At 40.1% G+C, this 22,582-nt stretch overlaps 1 protein-coding gene across 1 annotated transcript; it reads right to left on the reverse strand.

The window, feature by feature from the left end:
- Positions 1–2,133: 2,133 nt before the first annotated feature.
- LOC118816739 (cytochrome c oxidase assembly protein COX15 homolog) lies at positions 2,134–21,463 on the reverse strand. Its single transcript, XM_036583302.1, has 9 exons — positions 21,301–21,463; positions 15,949–16,130; positions 13,909–14,031; positions 12,054–12,240; positions 10,428–10,595; positions 9,389–9,470; positions 7,398–7,552; positions 6,472–6,585; positions 2,134–4,575 (listed from the first exon to the last, which is right to left on the reverse strand). Exons 1-9 carry the CDS (start codon positions 21,364–21,366, stop codon positions 4,444–4,446), a joined length of 1,209 nt encoding a protein of 402 aa, XP_036439195.1. The 5' UTR covers positions 21,367–21,463; the 3' UTR covers positions 2,134–4,443.
- Between the last annotated feature and the right edge of the window lie 1,119 nt (positions 21,464–22,582).

The raw sequence follows: 22,582 nt of genomic DNA on the forward strand, positions 1-22,582 counted from the left end.
AATCAGAATATTCTTCTCAACATAGTTTATTAAGCCTGACTCTGACATAAACCCTAAAAATATAACCGCAAAACATCTGAAGATAAAGCACATGGATAAAGTAATACTCCACGACAGTAATCATCTAAAAGACACCCGAGACAGTTTATTAGGCTTAAAAGTTTCCACTGGACAAAAGATTGACCACCACCATTGAGCGCTTGGTCAAATGGACCTTCTGGGCCACCACACTGGGCTAGAAAGTGACCTCTTGTTTCAGCAGTTCTTTAAAATGTGTTAATATGTATGTACACCATCTTGTGTTCTGGACAACAGGGCACCTTTTAAAAGGAATGGCTCGCCCAAGCATGCTAATGTAGCTAACAATGAATGGAAAGCAATAGCCACCAGTTAGCATGATGTCATATTAATGGTTAGTGGTAGCTGTTCACTTTCATTGGTTGTTAGCAATGTTGGCATTTTATAGAGTCCCAAAGCTATTATAGCAACTTGCTCGACCATCTGACGACTCCTGGTTGCCTAATGTTCTCTCTCCCAGTGCCCCTTTGTGCATTTTCTGGACCATCAAAGTTTTCCCTCCCCATCAGCGTCGCGTGGTGGCAGTCGTGCTCAGAGAGCTGGTTAGCAGGTAACAGTTCCTGTGCACCAGTGGTACCTGTCTATACTCGCATGTACCGTGTTTAGAGCAATGAGAACCTAATAACCTGTCGTATTAACCGTCTCCTTAGCTAGCCTCGACTGGTTGCACTGCATTCAAAATGAAAAACGTGTATATTTTGTACAGAGACAATAAAAATCACAATTGCTATGCACTGACGAGTGAAAGGTGTCTAATTAAACGAAACCGTGTTTGTACAGCATCAGTAGACGGAACTGATCGTGTTCACAGTTAAGAGTTTGTAACTAAACAAGATGTCAAGGGTTTTCAGTAAAGACACTAGTTCTATCTGGAACCATGAGTTCTAGATAGAACCATTTCACGCTTAAATGGATCTTTGCATGGTGAAATCATTCTTCACATTAATGGAGAATGTTCTACATGATTCTATATAGAACCTTTTTGAAAGTTGTTCCATGTAGGACCAAAAAGGTTCTTCATTGGTTATAAGATTGAAATTTTGGTCCTATATAGAGTCATTTTTAAGAAGGTTCTGTACAGAACTCTGTACATCAATCTGAAGAACCATTTCACCATGCAAAGATCAATTTAAGTTTAAAATGGTTCCATCTAGAACCCATGGTTCTAGATAAAATCATTTCCTTTACTAAAGAACCACCTTTTTTAAGAGTGCAGCTAACTTCAGTCTTTGTTTAGTGTATTCTTGGATTTTCTGTCTGATGATGGTGGGTCACCTGTTTACTGGGCTACCTGGCAACCACGGCAACACACACTTACCCAGCTCCAGAGCAGAGAGTGCCCAGCTCTGTGACCAATCAGAGCGAGTTTCTGACCAGCCGAGGACAGCTTTCTGATGGAGGTGATTTTTTTTTTTTTCTCCTTCAGGATGTTTGCAATGTGGAAACGGATCATAATACGTAGATTTTAAGAATATAAAGCACTTATTAGACCAATAAGCACCAACACTGTTATAAATGCTTTACTTTCTCCATGTTTATATATCACTGTTGTTGGAAGAAAAGCTTTTATCTCTAACATGGTAACTTTACAGGAGGAAAAAACATACTTTACTTCTAATGTAAGTCAGTAGAACCAGACGTCTTTCCAAGTCATTTTGGGCCGTTTCTTTTGGTCCATTCTTCATGGAATTCGCACACAATGTAAAGGACGACAGGCATTTTCAAATTATGTCAAAAACTAAAAATGTAAAAAATGGACATACAAGGTTTTCTTCCGATAACAGTGATAGATTTCTGTCATAAGTCACCCAACAGCTCCAGGTTTCCCATGACTGGGATCAGTTTGAGGATCTAAATCTGGGTAAGCAGGTAAAGCTGTTGACCTCCATCATTAAATTAGTGCATTTCTTAGATTCTGTGAAGCTGAAACTCAGGAACTCCAGGCTGAACACGCCGTGTGACGCAGGCCCCAGAGAACACGTCACAAATTACAGGGTTCTGTTAAGGATGTTGGAATATGAATGTTTTTTATGAGACAGAAAAGTTCAAAAAACAAATATTTAAATCATTTTATTTTTGGCAAACAGACATAATAAATGTAAACAGCTGTTTATGATATAAATAATTTTATTTACATTTGAGTATCAAAGAACAACAAAGGGTCTTTCAGCTATAAAACTACTCTTAAAAACGATGGTTCTTCAAGGGTTCTTTAGTAAAGAAAATAGTTTTGTATAGAACCTTTTTGAAAAGGGTTCTATATAGCACCAAAAAGGGTTCTTCTACTGTTACAGCCTTGACATCGTAACAACAGAAGAGCTCTCTTTGGTGCTATATAGAACCCTTTTCAAAAGGATTTATATAGAACCATCTACAGCACATTGTCCATCAATCTGAAGAACCATTTCATGATGCAAAGCTTTAAGCTTGCAAAGGGTTCTTTGAGTGTTCAAGGTTCTATATAGAACAATTTTCTTTACTAAAGAATCCTTGAACCTTCAGCATGACTAAAGGGTTCTTAGCATTGTGACTGTGTTCTTCAGACTGATGGAGAATGTGCTGTAGATGGTTCTATATAGATCCTTTTTGAAAACTGTTCTATATAGCACCAAATAGGGGTCTTCTATTGTTACGATGTCAAGCCTGTAAAAATAGAAGAAAATGTTTTGGGTGCTATATAGAACCCTTTTCAAAAAAGTTCTATATAGAACCATTTTCTTTCCTAAAGAACCCTTGAAGAACCATCTTTTTTCAGTGTGTAGATTCAGTTGTTTGGCAGCTAACTGAGTTATTCCAGCTCTTAAGAAATACTCCAGTGTTTTTAAGCCTTGTCTCTATCCGTCACATCTGTGTATGATATGGACTCTCATTTGTATTATACAGTCAAATATTTCAAATATATCATTTTTATGGAATTTCAAGCGTATTTATAGAATTCAGCAACTGCACACTGGCTTCAATTCGGGATGCAAATCTCTTAGCAAACTGTTTTGACCGGTAACCGACCATCAATCCAGTACTCCAGGTCTACATGAGTCAGACAGTAATCAGATTTCTGCTTTGCAACCAGCCAATAAACTCACAGAAGAAGACGAGACGTAAACGTAACGTAAACTCAAACTTTATGCCATTTTTCCTTTTTTTTTTCATCACCACTTTACCTCAAAATATGAACATACATCATCTAGAAGATGAAGAATATTTAAGTCCTTTATTTCGTGTTTGGTTTCAGCACTGCTCCAAAAGTGTTTTGTTGCTGCTCGCTTATTTCTGGTTATTTCACATGCTCAGACTGAGAAACACGAAAGAAATCAGAGTAAGAGGTCACAAACTGAGAAATCTGATTACTGAGCTAGGCATGAGCGTGTATATGAAGCAAATGCCATGAAGTGTTCCCTTCACAAGAACCCAGTTTGTTTTAAACCAAGGGGCTGAAACTATATGTTCATTATTATATAAACAAGGATAAAAGTTAACAAAGACTGGGATATATAATAATGAGCCCCTGAAAGTTCTAGATTCGTATGTTCTAACATTTTTTTATTATTCAGTTTTGGAATAAAAAAATTGATTTTTTAAAAACGTATCTACCCAAATTCCCACTCCAAATGAAGAATCACCCAATTATGTTTGTTTCGAGTGCATTGGCTTTCTGTTCTTTTCTAAGCACTAGGAGACCTTGTTGATATCTTGTCCATGGTAATCAGTGGTATAATACAGATGTGTTAGTGGTCTAATACAGATGTGGTGGATCAGAATATGCTGGAGTATTAGTTTAAAGCAGTCTGTCTCAATCAGCAGCTTGCCAAACCCATAAATCCAGGTTTATGATACCACCTGCTCACCCAAGCCTGATTTACTGACAAACATAATTTAATGATAGAACATATGAAGGCCTTGAGTCACCCGACTCTAATTTTATTACCATGCAGTGGGGCTTCAGAACAGTGCCATGACGACGATATCAGACCGTTTTATCAGGTATCAGATTAACTATCGAGTGTGGTGTGCCAGAAGTCAATCACCATCATTTTGCAGGGAAATCAATAAACCACAAGCTGTGAACTCTGAAACATTTCATTATCACGACAATTTCAAATTGCATACAGTATTCAGACGCGGCGCCGCGGGAGAGATCTCCTCGCAGCACCCCGAGACGCCGCCGCAGCGGGCAGCCGCGCTTTTCATTACCCTTAATGAACGATCTCAGCAGAAATATAACTTCTTCCATGTATTTGACCCAAATTGGAGACGGATTAAACCGCCTGCGGTGCAGAAGGGCGAGTCTGTTTTACTTAACTGAGTAGAGAGTCTCTCCGGACCTGATTAGAGGTGCCTACGGGGCAGAAAGTGAACAGGGGGGATCTACTTGGCCACCTTGCGGAGTTCGGCGAGGACCCAGATGGCAAAGGTAAGCAGCGCGACTGATCCAGACTGGTGAGTAGCCGCCAGGGGGGTGGGCACGTACAGGAGCAAGGTGCAGATGCCAAGAACCACCTGGGAAAAGAAAACATGCACTTGTGAAGCACTTAACTTTATGAGAGACCTAGATAGAAGAGGACGCACCATCCACCCCCACCTAGACGTAAGTGGTCCCCATAGACTTACACTGATTTTTCCAGAGTGGTCATTCAAAGTGGTTTGATGTGAAATGGTGAACTGTAACGAGGTGACGTCACAATATATAACAATTTTATTTACAATTCAAAATGAACAGGGGGGCCTAAATGTGTCTGAGTGTTTATGGTCCCGTTTACACCTGGTCACTTCATATGACTAGTATTAGGATAGTGTCCTAATACCAGTCCTAATAGTATCCTGATAAGATTTTAGCCACATACATTTACACTTGGTAGGCAAATCTGTCTCTGGTTAGTCAGACTGGAATCTGTTTGTTAAGTGGGATGGAATACGCAAATCCGGGTTAGATCGTTATGCGGCAACCAATTACCCACTGTTTATCATTCAGTTAAATTTGTACATACGTTTTAGTGTATAAATACACAAACATTATTAGTGGGCCTGAAGTAAAAACATAAAATACAATGTTGACTATCTAGCACATTTCACATCAAACTACTCTGAAATCTAAAATCTAATCTAAGAAATCTAAAAACTTTGGTGGAATTGCCCTTTAAGATATGTGATTATCATTTAGAACATTTTCTGTAACGCATCAACGTTACATCCATACAAAAGCATTTATTTTACAGCCTCAAGAGGGAGAATCAATACAGCAGCCATTGAGCCATAGAATGAATGACATCATCAGCTATCTAGGTCTCTCGTGTATGGTCAAAAGTTTGAGCGCCCCTGGACAAATGACGTTTTTTTTTTAACTTTATAAGTGAAAATAAGTCTCACACATGTCTATACATATTATTGTACAGTGTGCTGGTATTTGTTAAATTTAAACATAAAAATTGACCTGTACAAAAGTTCTGGTACATTTTATGTTTTCTTTTCTTCAGTATGTTAAACTCAGCAAATATATGGAAATTGTGCACTAAAATTATCAGAAATGTATTAAAGTTTGTTCCTCGGGCTGCGTTCACATTACCAGGTTGAGGGAGCACAAATCCAATTTTTTGCCCCAGTGTGACTCAGGTCTGATGTTTTCAGAGCTGTGTGGACACGCAAATCTGATCTTTTCAAATCCGACCTGAGTGGTTTAATCCGGCTCCAGCTGAGAGCTGATCAGAGTTAATGATCTTCTCAGCGAAGCTCGTTCTGCTCGTTAGTTTGTGCTGATGATGCTCGTGATTCATTCACGTGACGTTACTGAGTAGGATGAGCTCATGAGGGTCATTTCAGGACGCCGGTTCGTCACATTAATGACAGATTTGAGTCACTTACCTAAACGAGTGCGAACCATCCTGTCAGAGAGATCGGATTTGAGCAAAAATTCGGATTTGAGCAATGAGGCTTGTAAAGTGAACGTAGCCTTAAAGAGGATGTGTTCACTTATTTTCACAGATCGTTATTGGACCAGGGCTGTTTTGCATTCGGCCGTAAATCCATGATATTTGCAACTTGAATTTCTCCTGGGACTGGCTTTCACTCCATTTCATTTACTGTTGCTACAAAAAGCATTTACTCAAGTTCTAATTACTGCATTCATGCATTTCTCTCAGTTTGACAAAGTTAGAGAAGCATTTTGGGCTCTGGTTTCAACAGGAACAGCATAACAGGCAGATTCCCAAAGTCTGCCAATATACTTATTGAGGAAAAACACAATTAGGCACATCCAAAATTAGGCTTTGTTTCAAAGTAGTAATTAAAAAGAATGGAAATGTAACAGTCCACGGCTCCTTTAAGCAAAGTTAGTAATTACCTAGTAAATACCACACTGGGTTTGTTTTAGGAGATGCAAAATGAAGTTCTGTCACTGACCTGTGTGTAAGCCATGGCTGTCAGGCAGCTGATTGCAATCTTTGCCCTCCTGGGCAGAAGCATGCGTCTGGAGAAGAGGTGGAGGCCAGTGATGGCTGCTAATGAGCCAATAGCCTACAGGAAAATAAACAAGCGTTTAGTAAACAGCAGGGAGGCGAGGGTACCGCAACGCAATTAGAAAGGCAGCCTCGGGTTCCAGCATGGGAACCGCTAGAAGTCTAATAGAAAGTGTGTTCACATGCACTCAATAATCAGATCATAATCAGATTTCTGCAGTTATCCGATTATTCAAATGGTCATGTAAACACCTTACTCCGATCTAGAAATCCGATTAAGAAATCCGACAAAGAGGCTGGATTTTAGCTCCGTAATCAGATTCCTCAGTGAACTCTTACTCTGATTTCTTTCGGATTTCTCAGTCTGAGCATGTGTGAAAACAGACTGCGGTACCAGAAATAAGCGAGCAGCGTCGCTGCGAGACGCAGCAAAACACTGTTGGAGCGACGCTGAAACCAAATACATGCTTGACAAAACAAAGGATTTAAATTTTCTTCATCTTCTAGTTGATGTTTTCATATTTTCAGGTAAAGTGGTGCGATGTTTTAAAAAAAAAAAAGCTGCAGCATGAAGTTTGAGTTTTACGTTACGTTTACATCACATCTGTGAGTTTATTGGCTGGCTGTAAAGCAGAAATCTGATTACTGTCTGACTCATGTAAACCTGGAGTTTCCCCATTATCTGACTATTCAGATACATATAAACACATTGATTGGATTACTGACAAAATCAGATGTTCTACAATTATCAGATTAATAAGTGCATGCAAACACACTTTGCCAGTCATCATGTCATCATGCTAACAGTTAACATTAGCTTCCATTCAATCTTAGCCATGTAAGCACTGTTTGGTTTAAGCTCGCGCTCACCAGTACGCGGTGGTCAAACTGGACGGTGGTGGGGTTCTCAAAAAAGTTCTTGATGGCTGGAGAGAAGGCCAGCAGGTCGTCAGGAACCCAGTACTCGCCCATCTTTGGGAAGGAGTTGTACACCAAGCCAGCGTCGAGTCCAGCGACAAAAGCCCCTGCAAGAGATTTTCATTTAAATTTAAATTTATGGCATTTGGCAGCCGGTCTTTTCCATCTGGTACACATCCATATGTTAATGCAAACAGCCCACAGTCTGAAGATCCTCAGGTGAAGGAGCTGCTCATTAGCAGGAGCCAGTGCTGATACATGAATACTCGGATTTGTTCCCAGAGAAGGGCAGTCGGGTTTGTTTTTAATGAGGAATTCCATCAATGTCTAAAAATTACTGCATAATCCGAGAGCTGAGATGTAAACAAAGTCATTCAGAGTGGTTAGATGTGAAGTAGTTCATTATAGAGCATTATAACCTGTATATTATTATAACTATAACCAACCTAATTTCCTGAATTTCTTTACAGTGGTGGTCATAGTAACCAGGAGTTGCAATGTCCACAATGCAAATACAGCCATTTTACTTACCATCCAAAACAACCAATAAACCTACATGCGTCTTCCGAGTTTTTATGTTTTAATAATAGTAAAATTATAGTAAATCAAAAAAAATGTTTTCTTAGGGGACTATTTTGCCTTACAACACCCTGCATGTACCCCTCCACCATGAATTAATTTTACAAATATGTTTTAAAACCTTCCCAAACTATCATTTGGTCTAATTCAGAGTGTAATAATAATGAAAAATAAGCAAATCTGTAGTATTTCTTTAATTTTACTTACAAATCTCAAAATGAGGGGCTACAAGTAAATCAATCTAAATGAAAATAACAGCGCAAAAAACACGAAAATGAGCCTCAATACTTACAAATACATGCATATCGTCACTGTTCAAAGAAAACAAGTATCTCCAAAAATAGTAACTTTAAATGTAAATTTCTATCCATCCATCTATCATGAAGTTTTCATACAATGTAAAGAGCAGCTGCTGTATTTGAATGATGTAGAAAAATAACTTTACTTATAATAAAATTGTAGCAAATCAGAAAATATGCATTCTCATGCATATGCATCACACCCTGCATGTGTTCCTCCGGCATAAATTAATTTTAGAAGTACATTTTAGATCAAAACCTTTTCAAACTTTCCTTCAAAAAGGTTTCAAAACCTTTTCAAATCATTAAACAGTGTCTCAGGCATCAGGCAGGTATTAATAACTATTCCATGTCATAACTTTCTGTGAGGGAGCTTTTAGAGGCGTTAGTGTTCGGATGTCTGGCTCCCATCACCGCCGCTCTGTACAAAGTTTTGCTAACAGATGACAGAGCATTTCACATCAAATCACTTTGGACGGCTTTGCATCTGAATGATTTAATGATGCAGAAACTCTCAAATGACCTGTAACCAAATCAGATGTGTATGTTCTGGCTGTAGGTGTATTTGTTCGCATGGCCTCGTTGGTTGTCATAGTAACAAAGCAAGCCGGCGTATGTTGACATGGGCAGAATGGACAGAAGTATGATTTTCTTGCCACACATTCTGACATTAAGAAGCGACACTTGTTGGAAAAAAAATAAGACATCTGATCTGATCACACGTCCAGAGATCCAATCTGAACTGTATATAAAGCCACGAACAAATGTGCCTTGAATTTGACTGAAAAATGCTGCATTTTATGTGTCTTTTTGCTGTTTAGACTGCAGAAAATCTCTTTTGCTGAAATGAGATTTGCCAGAAATTCAGAAAATTTGGGCTGCCTGAGCAAAGCAACAGACCCACAGACATAAGAGGAATATATAAGAGCACTTTTCTTTAAACGCTGTCTGTGCAGACGGGTCTTCAGTCCACGTCTGAACACAGCAGGACACTCAGCTCGGACGCAACATGTCAAACACCACCGGAGAAAGTGAGTGAAAGTACTTGCTGGTAAGTGGCCTCACCTGAGAGAGCTGTGAGGAGGACCAGGGCACCCGTTCCCTTAGCGAACCTCCGGAGCTGCAGCACACGCTTGGTGTCAGGAAGCTGTGGAGACAGAACTTTTACAGTTATATAATCGTTCAGCACTTCAGGTAAGCTGGAAACCACTGAGCTGGAAGAGGATGTGGATTACGGTTGTTATGGTAATTATATACTGCAATATAAGGTCTAATAACATGAAGCCCAATGAAAATCACGCTGTGTCAGATTTGACTGCAGTAATTACGCTGTTTACACTGTTCACTGTCTTTGAAATATTCTAGTGCTAGTGATAATTCATTTAATGATCACTTTCATGATTTCAATTACTGTCTCATTTAGAGTGTAATAATAACAATAAAAAGAATATAACAAATCTGTATTTATCTAGTGTTTTTCATTTTACTTACAATATCTCAAAATGCTTTTTACAGCGCTATAAGTAAAACAATCTAAACATGAAAATGAGCCTTAATATAAATCAATACATGCATATCATCGCTGTTCAACGAAAAACAAGTACCTCCAAAATGGTAACTTTACAGTAGAGGGTAAAGGCATTCTTTACTTTTAATATAATTTAATGTAATAATGTTTCATCCTTAGTAACTTTGGAGCATATCCATCCGTCCATCTATCATGAAGTTTTCACACAGTGTAAAGGGCAGCTGTGTTGTACTCAAATGATGTAGAACAATAAAATAAAAAATGGAGACACTTTATGTTTTAATGATGGTAAAATTGTAGTAAATCAGAAAAAAAAGTTTTCTTTGGGGACTATTTTACCTAACGACACCCTGCATGTATCCCTCCGCCATGAATTTATTTTAAAAATACGAGATACTTGTTTTTATGGGATTTATTCTGGCACAGTGACAGTATCACCTATTCAGCTTCCATTCCTATTATCCTCTGGAATGCTATTCCCAAGTAAGAAAATGATCTTCCTCCAGCTGAGCTATAAGTGATCCCTAGCAGTAAGCCTGCCTCAGCTGACCGAGGTGGTCTGGGTGGGCTACGAACCTTGTTTGCAGGAAGCATAAGCGTGAGACCCGTCCACAGGCTGGCGCAGTAGAGCAGAAGGGCCGATCCCAGGTGAGAGGCCAGTCTGTACTGGCTGACACGAGGAATATCATAAGACTCCGGCTTCTCCTCCAGGCCGCTCTTCACCATGTACCAGCCCAGGAGACCCTACAGAAGTACAAATGCGCCACTCACTCAGTCCACTTTCATAATTCCTAAAATTTTGACCAATTACACCGATCAGGCATAATATTATGACCACCTCTTTGTTTCTACGCTCATTGTCCATTTTATCAGCTCCACTTACTATATAGGTGCACTTTGTAGTTCTACAGTTACAGACTGTGGTCCATCTGTTTCTCTGTGTACTTTGTTAGCCCCCTTTTACCCTGTTCTTCAGTGGTCAGGACCCCCATGGACCCTCACAGAGCAGGTACTATTTGGGTGGTGGATCATTCTCAGCACTGCAGTAACACTGATGTGGTGGTGGTGTGTTAGAGTATGTTGTGCTGGTCTGAGTGGATCAGACACAGCAGTGCTGCTGGAGATTTAAACACTGTGTCCACTCACTGTCCACTCTATTAGACACTCCTACCTTGTCTGTCCACCTTGTAGATGTAAAGTCAGAGACGATAGCTCATCTGCTGCTGCACAGTTTGTGTTGGTCATCCTCTAGTCCTTCATCAGTGGTCACAGGACGCTGCCTACAGGACGCTGTTGGCTGGATATTATTGGTTGGTGGACTATTCTCAGTCCAGCAGCGACACTGAGGGGTTTAAAAACTCCAGCAGCACTGCTGTGTCTGATCCACTCAGACCAGCGCAACACACACTAACACACCACCACCACGTCAGTGTTACTGCTGAGAATGATCCACCACCCAAAAACTTTGACCAATTACACCGATGAGGCATGACATTATGACCACCTCCTTGTTTTTGCCTGGGTCCTGACCACTGAAGAACAGGGTAAAAGGGGGCTAACAAAGTATGCAGAGAAACAGATGGACTACAGTCTGTAACTGTAGAACTACAAAGTGCACCTATATAGTAAGTGGAGCTGATAAAATGGACACTGAGTGTAGAAACAAGGAGGTGGTCATAATGTTATGTCTGATCAATGTATGTTCATTGGAGCAGAGTTTGCCATGATCAGAGCAGCGTAGATCAAAATATTCTGACCGCCCATAGTGCTACAACATGTACATTATAATAGTTTAAGCAGTGTGACGATTAAGAACTCTTATTGATGGGTGTCAGTAAAACACAAACTATTAAAATATAAATCTGAGAACCTAAAATATTTCATATATATATATATCAGTCGGGCTCTAATCGCTAACAACGCAGCTGAATAGTCACCAAATCCTATCATGCAAATGGAACTGTGCCTGGTGGCTACTGTTAGCCAGGTTATTATGTTTGGTCAGTTTTCTTTTAATCCAGGGGTCCAATCTTATCTGCCAAGGGCCGGCGTGGCTGCAGGTTTTCGCCACAACAAAGCAGAGCACACGTGGTCAGTTGTTCAAAGACTGTGACCGACTGATGAAATGAATGCTCTGCACCCACATCGGCGCTTTGCTGATTAGACTGGACATTCCTGTTCTAATCGATGAGTCCGGCTTACCTGGAAGAAGACGAAGCCACACAGGCCCAGCACACGAGCTTTCATAGAGCGGTTGAAGTAGCCTTTCTTCCAGAAATACACGGTGGGGAGGATGTAGGCCAATCCCACCAGCCTGCCCCACATGCGGTGTCCCCACTCCATGTAGAAGATGAACTTGAACTCAGTCAGGGTCATGTCATGGTTCATTCTGTTGGAAAGCAGAAAGGTATGATGTAAAGGTACGTAAAGGGACCATAAACATTGACGTTATCCACAACTTACATCAGTGAGGCACGTTTTTAGTCTAAATGTCTGCTTAAAATGGAAAATGAACACCTGTAATATCTGCAGTGCCGGTGTTTCGACTGTGGTTAAGCAGTTAAGGTTTACCAGCCTTAAGCTAAAAGTAAAATGAAAATGTGCAACAATCAGACACACAGTAAGACTAACGGCATGTTTAAAGCCAACTGAAGGAATACTTTGTTCATGTTGGAGTGACTCAGAATTAAAAGTGGTGTAAGTTATTCAAGGCTCTATAAAATGGTCATTTCAAAAAAAGGTACACAAAGGCCCAGTGCCATTTCACCCCTCGCCCCTACCCCATTGGTGCACGTTCACATCTAGGGGTAGGGTGTCCCGATTCTTGTCTAGATAGAGGGGTAGGGTGAAGTGTTAGGGCTACATGGCCCTCCAAATGGAGGTTTTTCAGAGACTCCAAACAGAGTGATATGATAAAAAAAGAAAAACCGGCAAGACGGCTGAACAAGAGACCAAAGAAACACACAAATGTGAGGATTTTCTCTGTTAAAAATTACGATAACTATTGTATTATCTTAGTTTAATGTCATTTCAGTGTTTTTTGGTCCTTTTCTCCATAACAAGCATAAAAAAATCACTAGTAGTGCTGATGTCTCGGTAGCTAAGTAGCTAAATTTCCCGTTCCACCTTAAATAGTCCAGCAGTTCTGACGCCTGAAGTGCCAGAATGTAACTGCTGCTCCATTTAAGGTGGAACGGGAAAATCTGAACAAGAAGCTGGAGAATATCTGACTTCAGCTTCATATCACTGAAAAATTAGGGGTGGGTGATAATAAATAATTGACCCCCCCGCCCTATAAAATATGAGGAGCTGAACTTTACCCTCCTCTGCTGTCACTGCAGACTGGCAGGGTCGCCTACAGAGCAGCGCTAGTAGCTGTTAATGAAGTGATGCTCTTTTTATTTGAGGGTCCCGTAACGTAGGGAAGATTTCAACCACTAACCATTGTAACTCAGTTCCAAGAGGCAAGGAGACACTCAAAACAAGGGGTAGGTGTAAAATAAGAAATGGGATTGGGCCAGGACAAAAAAATAATAAAAATGAAAAGTTTGAAAATTCATCCGTAACTGATTTCACATTCATTATGTAAAGCAGGTAATGTGATAATTTAATAAATAAACAAACTTAGCCTGTGTTTGTTCAACTCTGCCTTCTGACTTCTGGAAGATAATGATGGATTGATGGTGAGATTAGAAGAATTTCCTTTGTTCCTTCTGCTTGATCTTAATTAGGCTTTAGAAAATCAAATATGTCCACTAATCAGATCCTGAAAGTGGAGAGTAGTGACTTAAATTTCTCCTGTTAGCCAGTATTTTATTTTAGATATGTAGATGTTTGATATTTGAAGCTGAGGTACTGATATTAAGGCTGTTGCAGCAGCAATACAAGCCAAAATGATGAGACCATTAATCTGCAGTACATCTTTCCTGAATCAGATTGCTGTACGAACTATAAATGTACTCTAAAAGTGAACTGTGTGACATGTTACCAGCTGATACTCAGTATTAAATGACTCAATATTAAATAGAAAAAGCGTAGTGTGTTCTGTGTGACTCACATTTTGAACTCTGGAAACTGCTGATATTTGGAGAACTCAGCCTCCCACTCAGCCTGCGTCCGCGGCGGCTTCATCTCCTTCACTAAGTGCCAATCCACCATGGACAGGCCGGATTCAGTCAGCCTGAAAAGCACACCAGCCTGAGTCATGTCTGCCTTTCTTGTTTCAGCATGAAATTCATAAATTATCAAGGTTTTTCCTTAAAGGGTCACAACTTAATAATTAATAACCTCAATTAGTTTTAAGGAAATGCATACAGCTTTCCCTTAGCTCTACTGCCTACTTTAACCGCTGTGGCTGTTAAAACACTCAGTCCTGAAGGGGGCGCTAGAGGACAAATCAGAGAGGATCTACTGTCATTCCAACAGCCTCAACAGCTAAACGTGGTGAGTAGAGGACAGTGAGCCACTTTACCTCTTCTGTACGCTAAAAGTACCACATAGCTTGGTCTAGCGCCCCCTGCTGTAATGCTCAGAATGCCGCTCTCGCTTGCCCTGCGTTATGAAATGCATCCTGACACATTTTTGAACGCAACTATGCGCGAAACCCCGTCTGTGTAGCTCGAAGCATCTGCATTCAAGTTCTTGCATGAAGTATGTTTCGGGCCTTAGGCTTAGTGCAATTCTCTTCCATCAAAAACGCTATGCTAAAGATGAGCTATACTAAAGATGAGCTATACTAAAGATGAGCTATACTAAAGATGAGCTATACTAAAGATGAGCTATACTAAACTACTGATGAAATATCTCACTCCAAAAAGCCACACAGTGCTATTTTTCTACTGTAAAACTCTGCACTATTGTCTGTCAATATCAGTGCTAACAATGCTGATCAGTAATTTAGTCCCATTACTAACCAGAACACTGCTATTAGTATGAGAGCATCCTGAGGTGTAAATGGACATCTGGTGTTGAATAACTGATGGAAGGTGCGAGTGGTTAAGTATTGGTACCGATTTTCAGCCAACAATGCATTCCGCAATCAGACGATATTACACTGATCAGTGACGTAAAACATATGACCCCTATTTCACGAGTTAGGGATTGCTGCATTGCGTGAGGCCCTTTTGGCCACAGAACCCTGCAGTTCCTCGTTCAGACACTAGTTGGAAATACTGACCTTTTGGCTTCTGAGTATGTACTAAAGGCCGATTCACTCAGAGTGGAGTTTTGAAAGTGAACACGTGCATTAATGCCGTCTTTCACACCAAGTCCGAAACTGGTGCTGCGTAATTTTTAAATCAGAACCTGCTTGATTTTCTACGTTATACGGCGGCGTTAAAATCGAGCCCACCAATCAAAGCTTCGTTGTCATGGTTGCAGCCCAAACAAACGTGTGTCAGGATGGCGACAGAACTCTCGTATCGGAGCACCAAAGCTTATACGACAAGCAAGCGCTGACTAAAATAATGTGGAGGTTAAAGACGAGGACAAGAGCTGAAGGGCTATGAATGACGGGGTGTACATTACAGTTATTTTACCGTGAGGGGAGCAACAAGCAGAGGCTGAGCCTCGAATTCCCCCAATGACCTACAGAAACACGTGCAGAACTGCTTGTCATGCAGCTTCAGCTAGCTCTTGTAAGAGGCGTTAGGACTCCCCCTGTTGTTTTTTTTGTAGAATAGCATGTAGCCAGTTTATGCACCATTTAGTTGCAGTGCTTAAACTTTTTTCCATTTTCAGAGTGTTTAGACACTCAGAGTTGGTGTGAAGGTCCCACTATGTTAAGATTGCACTGTTTTTATATTTTTTGTTTTAAAAAAATCATAATTGGTGTAAATAGACCTTAATAATCCAGCCCCGCCCTCGTTCTGTATCTGCTATCAGTCGATAGCTAATCAGTCCATCTCTATTATTGAAAATCTGTTTAGTATTAATCCACTGTGTGGAAAAGAAACCCCCTGAAGTTGAAACGCACTCACTCAGATGGGCAGTTAGACAAAAGGAATAACAAATAAACAGGTTTTCATGTCTGAAAAGAGGATGAAAGGTACAATAAGTTATCAGCATTTACAGACATATAGGCTTCTACACTGCTGACCTGGTAACACCTCCCAAGACTATGGCCCCCAATACAAGCCCGCTGCATCCCACCAGCCATCGGCCTACGATACGATTCGTCGCTGCGTTGGGAACGGTCACTGCGGAGGTCTGTGAAGGCCCACTTTCAGCGACGACTGTATTTTGTCCTCTCCGCAGCATCCATTGTCTTAAAGGCGTTCGCTGAGGAGAGACAATCAGAATTAGCTTCACTATAATGAGGAACAAACAAACTTCACTTTAAAAATGGAACGATGTGTGATACACAAAATGGTTTTATCAGCATACCGACTGACCAACAACTACACACCCCACAATTAGTCCTGTTCAATTGGATTTAGCGCAGTACAGTATGTGAAATATGGAATAAATATCACCGTATGCAGAGTAGAGATGAAACGATACTAAAATTTCATATCACGATTATCAGGACCAAAATTATCACGACTATCGGTATTATCGCGATATTGTTCAAATGTGTTAAAGTAAAATAAATAAAAAAATAAATAAAAAAGTAAATAAATACTGATACACAAACTGAAACTCGTTTCACCAACTTTTATACTAACACAAATAGAATTGGCAGCAATATGCACTTTTTGTTTGCATAAACATTAAAAAATAAGGTCAATACAATTTTAGTATTACTTTTGTATAACTTAATACTTGTAATACTCTGTAAACAAAAGAATAGCAAATGTATTATTACTGTTATTATTATTATTATTATTATTATTATTATTCTTAATTACAATAACTAGGGATTTCCCTGCATAGAGAATTAAATCTGGACCAACTCTGAGGTGGGTCTTAATGGAAAAGTACTACTTCTAAGAAGTGTTGCACTCGGGGGGATTTCTGTCCGAACTGCAACTGCAGCATTATTGTGCCGTTGTGGCGCTGAACCCCTAATCAACACAGCGCACCAGGAAAAACAGCCAAAATCACAGAGGAATTGCGTGACCGCGCTGTGAGCTGCAGACAGTGTAGAACTCACATAGTGTGTCTTCACCTGTGGAGCTGCTTCTCTAAAAGCATTAAAAACTAAAACATAACTTAAAATTAACATCCATCTGAGCTGCGGCAGAAACACTCCTACAGTTTAATCTCTGAAACTCTGCTTTTCCTAAAAGCAGCACAGCGTTTACTCGCGAGGTCCCGTCTCAAAGCACACTATCTTCCCTATGTAGTGCACTTCGTGGATCATGAAATAGCAAATCCTTCAGCCAAAGAGTGCAAGAAACGTTCAACTAAGTCATCTATAATCAACATTAACAACAGGTTACAAATCCCCTATTTAAAACTCAGCTGCTGGTTAATGATGATCATGTTTGTTTGAACAGTAGCGCACTATGTAGGGCGCACTATGTAGTGATTTGAGACGGTGTTATTCTCCTCTCAGACAGTAAACACTGCAAGCGAGACGAGAAAGGGGAGCTGTGCAGAGTGAACTTCACTTCACCGCAGCGTCTCGTTAACTCAGAGCTCATTTTGGAGACTCTGCTCCACAGAAATGTGTTAAAAGCTTTAGTTTCGATTCACAGTTGATTCACAGATTGTTTTTTTTTTTTTTTGACGCTAAAATCTTCATTTTATATTATTAACGAACCATAAGCGTAAGTTAAACCACACAGACCATGACATTTCTTCTATTTCGAAGTCTCCACAGACTTCTGCGTTAAAGTTAAATTTGCATTCTCTATAAAGTAGCGGGTGGTGGTCGCGAAGATGACTCGTAAGGTTGGCTGTGTTGCCCCCTTTCGCCGCTATTTTCTTTCGGCCTGTTCTGCAGACAGGGTGGTCATCTTCAGTTAACTTTCCTTCTGCATTCTTATAAAACATGACCAAATGTCAGACTTGGTCTTCTTAGAAGGCTGAAATATCTCCGAATCTCCGAGTTTTTCACACCACGGTAATCGACCGCGGTTTTAACGATACTTTAAAGTTCAAACGGTACTACTAACTGTCATTAATTTTACCGCGGTTTACCAAGAAACCGGTAACCGTTTCATCTCTAATGCAGAGTTTTTAAACGTGGCACTGTCTAAATATCGTGAATAGTAAAAAATGTCTTTAAGTATCATGATAAGACATTTTCGCTATATTGCCCACCCCAAACTACATCATCACTGCAAATCAAAAGAAGTTTAAGAGCATCCAGTTTAAAATATACAAAGCTGGGTGTGAAGTAGGAATGCTATTGGAATCATATTTGTACCAGCAGACAATTAGAAAAAAATAAATAAATATATAAATCTCAGCATTGGACGCAGTTTAGATTTGACTGGTATTTCAAACTGACATTTGACAGTGTATTTACTGTAGAATGTTTAGGGGACGCCGGCCTGCAGCGCTAATATATATAATGTGACTGACTTTTCTCTTCAGACGTGTTTTAATAAATTAATTTTTGTTTGATTTCCAGTAATTCCGGTCCTCTCTTCTTAAGAAGAAGCTTAAGACTTTTCTTTTTAGACGTGTTTTATGGATTTTGTTTTAAGAAATTCTGGATCTTTTAAGGTGGAATCTTAAGACTCTTCTCTGGAGACCTGTTTGAGTTGACGATGTCATGAAAAGTGTGCTATATAAATAACATTCCTTTAATTATTATTATTATTATTATTATTATTATCATCATCAAAATACCTCCTTATAATTCACTTTACTACATTTCTATTCCTACAGAAATAACTATAATTGTCTGTAATGCTAGTCCCGGTGGATCTAGTCCTGATTTCTACATATCATAAATGTTTATGTATTGTTATCGACAGACAACATCAGCACTGGCCCACAATTCCCATATCAGTGAAACCCCATACAGAGGGCTACTGTTTGGACATTCCAATTAACTTAAAATGTGTTTAGACTGGACACAATTAAGGCCAACTAACAGCAAAAGTATTACTGAAGTGTCCACGTTTCCAGCCACACCGACTCCACTGAATATACGCCTTCCTCCACCAAAATGCCAGCTCCTCCCTCAGACTGAGTTTTCTATGTGTCATGTTAATCAGAGTAAAGCATAAACACCATAGAGATCCACTTAAATCGAACACTACCACTTCAGCATTAAGAGCTATGTTTAAAATCATAATCTACTACAGTGTTATGATCTTGCTGGGTTAGTCCAACTGCTGTCCTGCACTTCCAGTTCTGCACTGTCATCATGACGGCCTTAAACCTGATGATTTCATCGCAGCAAACAAAACCGCTATTTATTCCACTCCGTTTCAAACCACCTGAAGCGCTTACAGAACGGAAGTGAGTCGGAGGCAGTGTGAAGTGGACGGATGGTCACTTCAAGGTCCTGTACAATTAAATGACAAATAAGTGGGCTGGAGGTCAGTCGTGGGCTGGAGGTTAGGGAACCAGCCTTGTGACCAGAAGGTCGCCGGTTCAATCCCCTCAGCTGACAGTATGTGACTGAAGTGCCCTTAAGGGAGCCACCTAACCCCCCACTGCTCCCCGGGCACCGTGGTTAGGGCTGCCCACCGCTCCGGGCAAGTGTGCTCACTGCCCCCTAGTGTGTGTGTTCACTAGTGTGTATGTGGTGTTTCACCCCACGGATGGGTCAAATGCGGAGGTCTAATTCCGATGTGTTCAGACACAGTTGGCTAAAAGGTTCATTTCAATTTCAATTTCAATAAATGTTCCAGAAATTCTGAGCAGCTGCCTAATCTTAACTGTGTGGGCGTGTCAGGATGAAAAATGATCGACAGGGGTGCCTCCCAAGCAACGTTAACCCCCGGCTCCAGTGGCGGACCACGTTGCTCTTATGGGCTGGCCTCTGAATGGTGAGTACGAAGTGCAGAACGGAGAACGAGCTGTCTGGTGCTCAGATCTAATTTGATTTCGCAGCTAATATTGGAGAGCTCAGGCTTTCGTCTTATGACGGGTCGATGACGGACACATGGGGTCTGATATCTGAATCCTCAGCAGCGTCAACGTTGATTTCAAAACCTATTGCTATTTTTTTAGTCTTGGTACTAATGGGTGATACTGAAGCTGAAACTGAAACCGAAACATGTTTCTCACCTCTTTGACCTTGGCATTTATTACTATGTCTGACTTCTACTTTTGCCCATTAATGTCCAAAACCATGTCCATGTGTTCTCTGTTCACTTGCAAGAGCACAAATCTGAAGACACTTTTAACTCTATGGCTAAAAAGTGAGGTTTTTATCACTTAGCTGATCATATTGAATCTTGCCTTTGGGTCACTGTTGCTATAAAAAAAATAGAAATTCCAGATTTTAATGTTTATATGTAATCAACACCATTCAAACGAGCACATTTAGATGTTCATCCAGTGTATTTTTACACCACTTCCACCAATCAGAACAGCCAACACACTAGATATCGTAGCTGGTCATAAACGAACATAATAGTCATGCTGAATATCTCTATACAGTCTGCGCAAGTAGGGCTGGGCAATATGATAATATTCACCATTATTGTGACAAATTACACCACAATATGCTTGTCTGAGCACATCGTGGACATCATCAGTGCTTAAAAACACATCCCAACTGCATGTCTGATTAAAAAAGAGCACATTTGGGTCCCGTTTAACTGGATTCAGTGCGACACAGTGTATACACAGTCTTGGATAATATTTTCCAGAGGTGGGCGATAAAATAGTGTTGTGATACTTCAAGAAATTTTCACAATGCATAACATCACAATATTTACTTTCTCAGACATCTGATCAGTTGAAACAGAGAAAAAAGATCCAGCAGTGCCACATTTAAAAAAAATATGACAAACTGTGAACGTAATGATTTTTATTTATAAAATATATATATATGATATATTCAGAAAAGTGTATAATATTGTACTGTGACATGATTTATCGCAGTAATGACGTATTGTCATGTCGTCCAGCCATCTTACCTTCTAAACATGGCTCTACTTATTCTTTTCAATTTATTAGGTGTCAGAAAAAATTATACATCATGTTTTGTGAAAATTTCTTAAAGTAAAAAAAGTTATATCGCGAATCGTGAAACGTTCTTAAAGTATCGCGATATTAGGTTTCTGCCATATCGCCCACCTCCATGAACTACAGGACGGTCTTGAAGGACAAACGAGCGGAGGATGCTCTCAGCAGACATGTGGCCTCTTACACCTGTGACAAACGAACAGACTGGCCTGGTAGATAAACACCTCACCCGCTCTTATAATTTGGTTATAACCGGTTTATTAATAAAAACAGACCTCAGTTCTGCATTAACGACATTAGTTTAGTTCGTGGACCGTTGGTTACGTCACGAGCTGCACGACTCCCGTCTCCTCGTTAGCGAGGTTAACGTTAGCTAGCGCCTCGAAAACACTCGGTAACGCCGCCTGACCTGGCTCTGCTGGAGTCCTCTCCGGTACCCGCACCACACCGCACACCTGAGCGCCGGGAGAATCATCGCTGCGTCTGCGCTGTCGCTGTAAACCGGCCCTAACACGCTCTGTTTCTCGGTGAGCTTCCCTCACACCGCCACCATGTTGTCCGGCTCCTGAACGAATCGTTGCTTCGAATCGGTTCTTTTACATGACTCGGTGGAACCGATTCACATGTCCTGCTGAACCTATTCAAGCAGCGTTTATGTCAGTCTTGTTAAAATCTTAAATAACACCCTTATTATCTTATTATCCTATTTCAGAACAAGGCAATCACACCGATTTTTCAAAATTTTCAGCATAATTAAAGGGAAATTCCACCAAATTTGTAATTATGCATTTAAGATGTCTTTACAGTGGTGCTGATAGGAACCAGGGGTCACCGTGACTACAACACAGATATAGCCACTTTATTAAACCACCAGAGAACCTACACGTGTCTTTATATACAATGCTGAAGATGGTAAAATAGTGGAACATCTGAAATAATAAGTTTTTTTGGGGGGGGACTATTTTGCTTCACAATACCCTGCACGTACCCCTCCAAAATGAATGGATTGTAAAAATGTTGTTGGCTCGAAATCTTCTTAAAACTATTGTAAAACAGTGTAATAACGTTCTGCGAGGGAGCTTTTAGAGGCGGACGTTCCTATCACCACCACTGTGAACAGTGAACAGCATTTCACACCAAACCACTCTGAACGACTCGGTTTACATCTTAATCAATAATTATACTGATTTTTTCCTTCCCTTTTATAATATTCGCTCGTGCTTTGCGCGCCCTGTGCCTGACTGAAGCTCATTTATACACTCATTGATGAAAATGACAATGAAGTGAACTTAATGTGTGAATCGATGAATCGTTGATTCGGACGCTCCCGTTCATTAAAACGGACAACGGTTTCAATGAAGAATCGGTTCCGTAAACTGAATCAAACTCTACCCGTCGCTAGTCGGTCCAACTCTGACCTGTGACGTCACACCAGAGTAAAAAGCGTAAGAAGTATTTTTTTAATGTATATATATATTTTTTTTATCAAGCACAGACGCAAATAATTTAAAAATTAACAGAACATAACATCGCCATGCATCTTATATCTGGAAAGTTTATCCTGTCAGAACCTTTTAACGACAAAGTGCGTTTGTGCTGACTTTTTTTGACACTTTTATTTATTTTTATAAATGAATTGGATTTTTTTTGTTAACCCGACATGTTTCAACATATTAATTAAAAAATATTTA

Source organism: Colossoma macropomum, unplaced genomic scaffold, assembly GCF_904425465.1.
Source record: "Colossoma macropomum unplaced genomic scaffold, Colossoma_macropomum, whole genome shotgun sequence".
Lineage (NCBI taxonomy): Eukaryota > Metazoa > Chordata > Actinopteri > Characiformes > Serrasalmidae > Colossoma > Colossoma macropomum.

Coding starts and splice junctions, on each gene's coding strand:
- LOC118816739 (XM_036583302.1), bottom strand. CDS start 21,366: ATGATTCTCCCGGCGCTCAGGTGTGCGGTGTGGTGCGGGTACCGGAGA. Junction 10,596..12,053: donor GTGGCTTCGTCTTCTTCCAG/GTAAGCCGGACT, acceptor GTACTTCTGTAG/GGTCTCCTGGGCTGGTACAT. Junction 9,471..10,427: donor TTATGCTTCCTGCAAACAAG/GTTCGTAGCCCA, acceptor CTGTCTCCACAG/CTTCCTGACACCAAGCGTGT.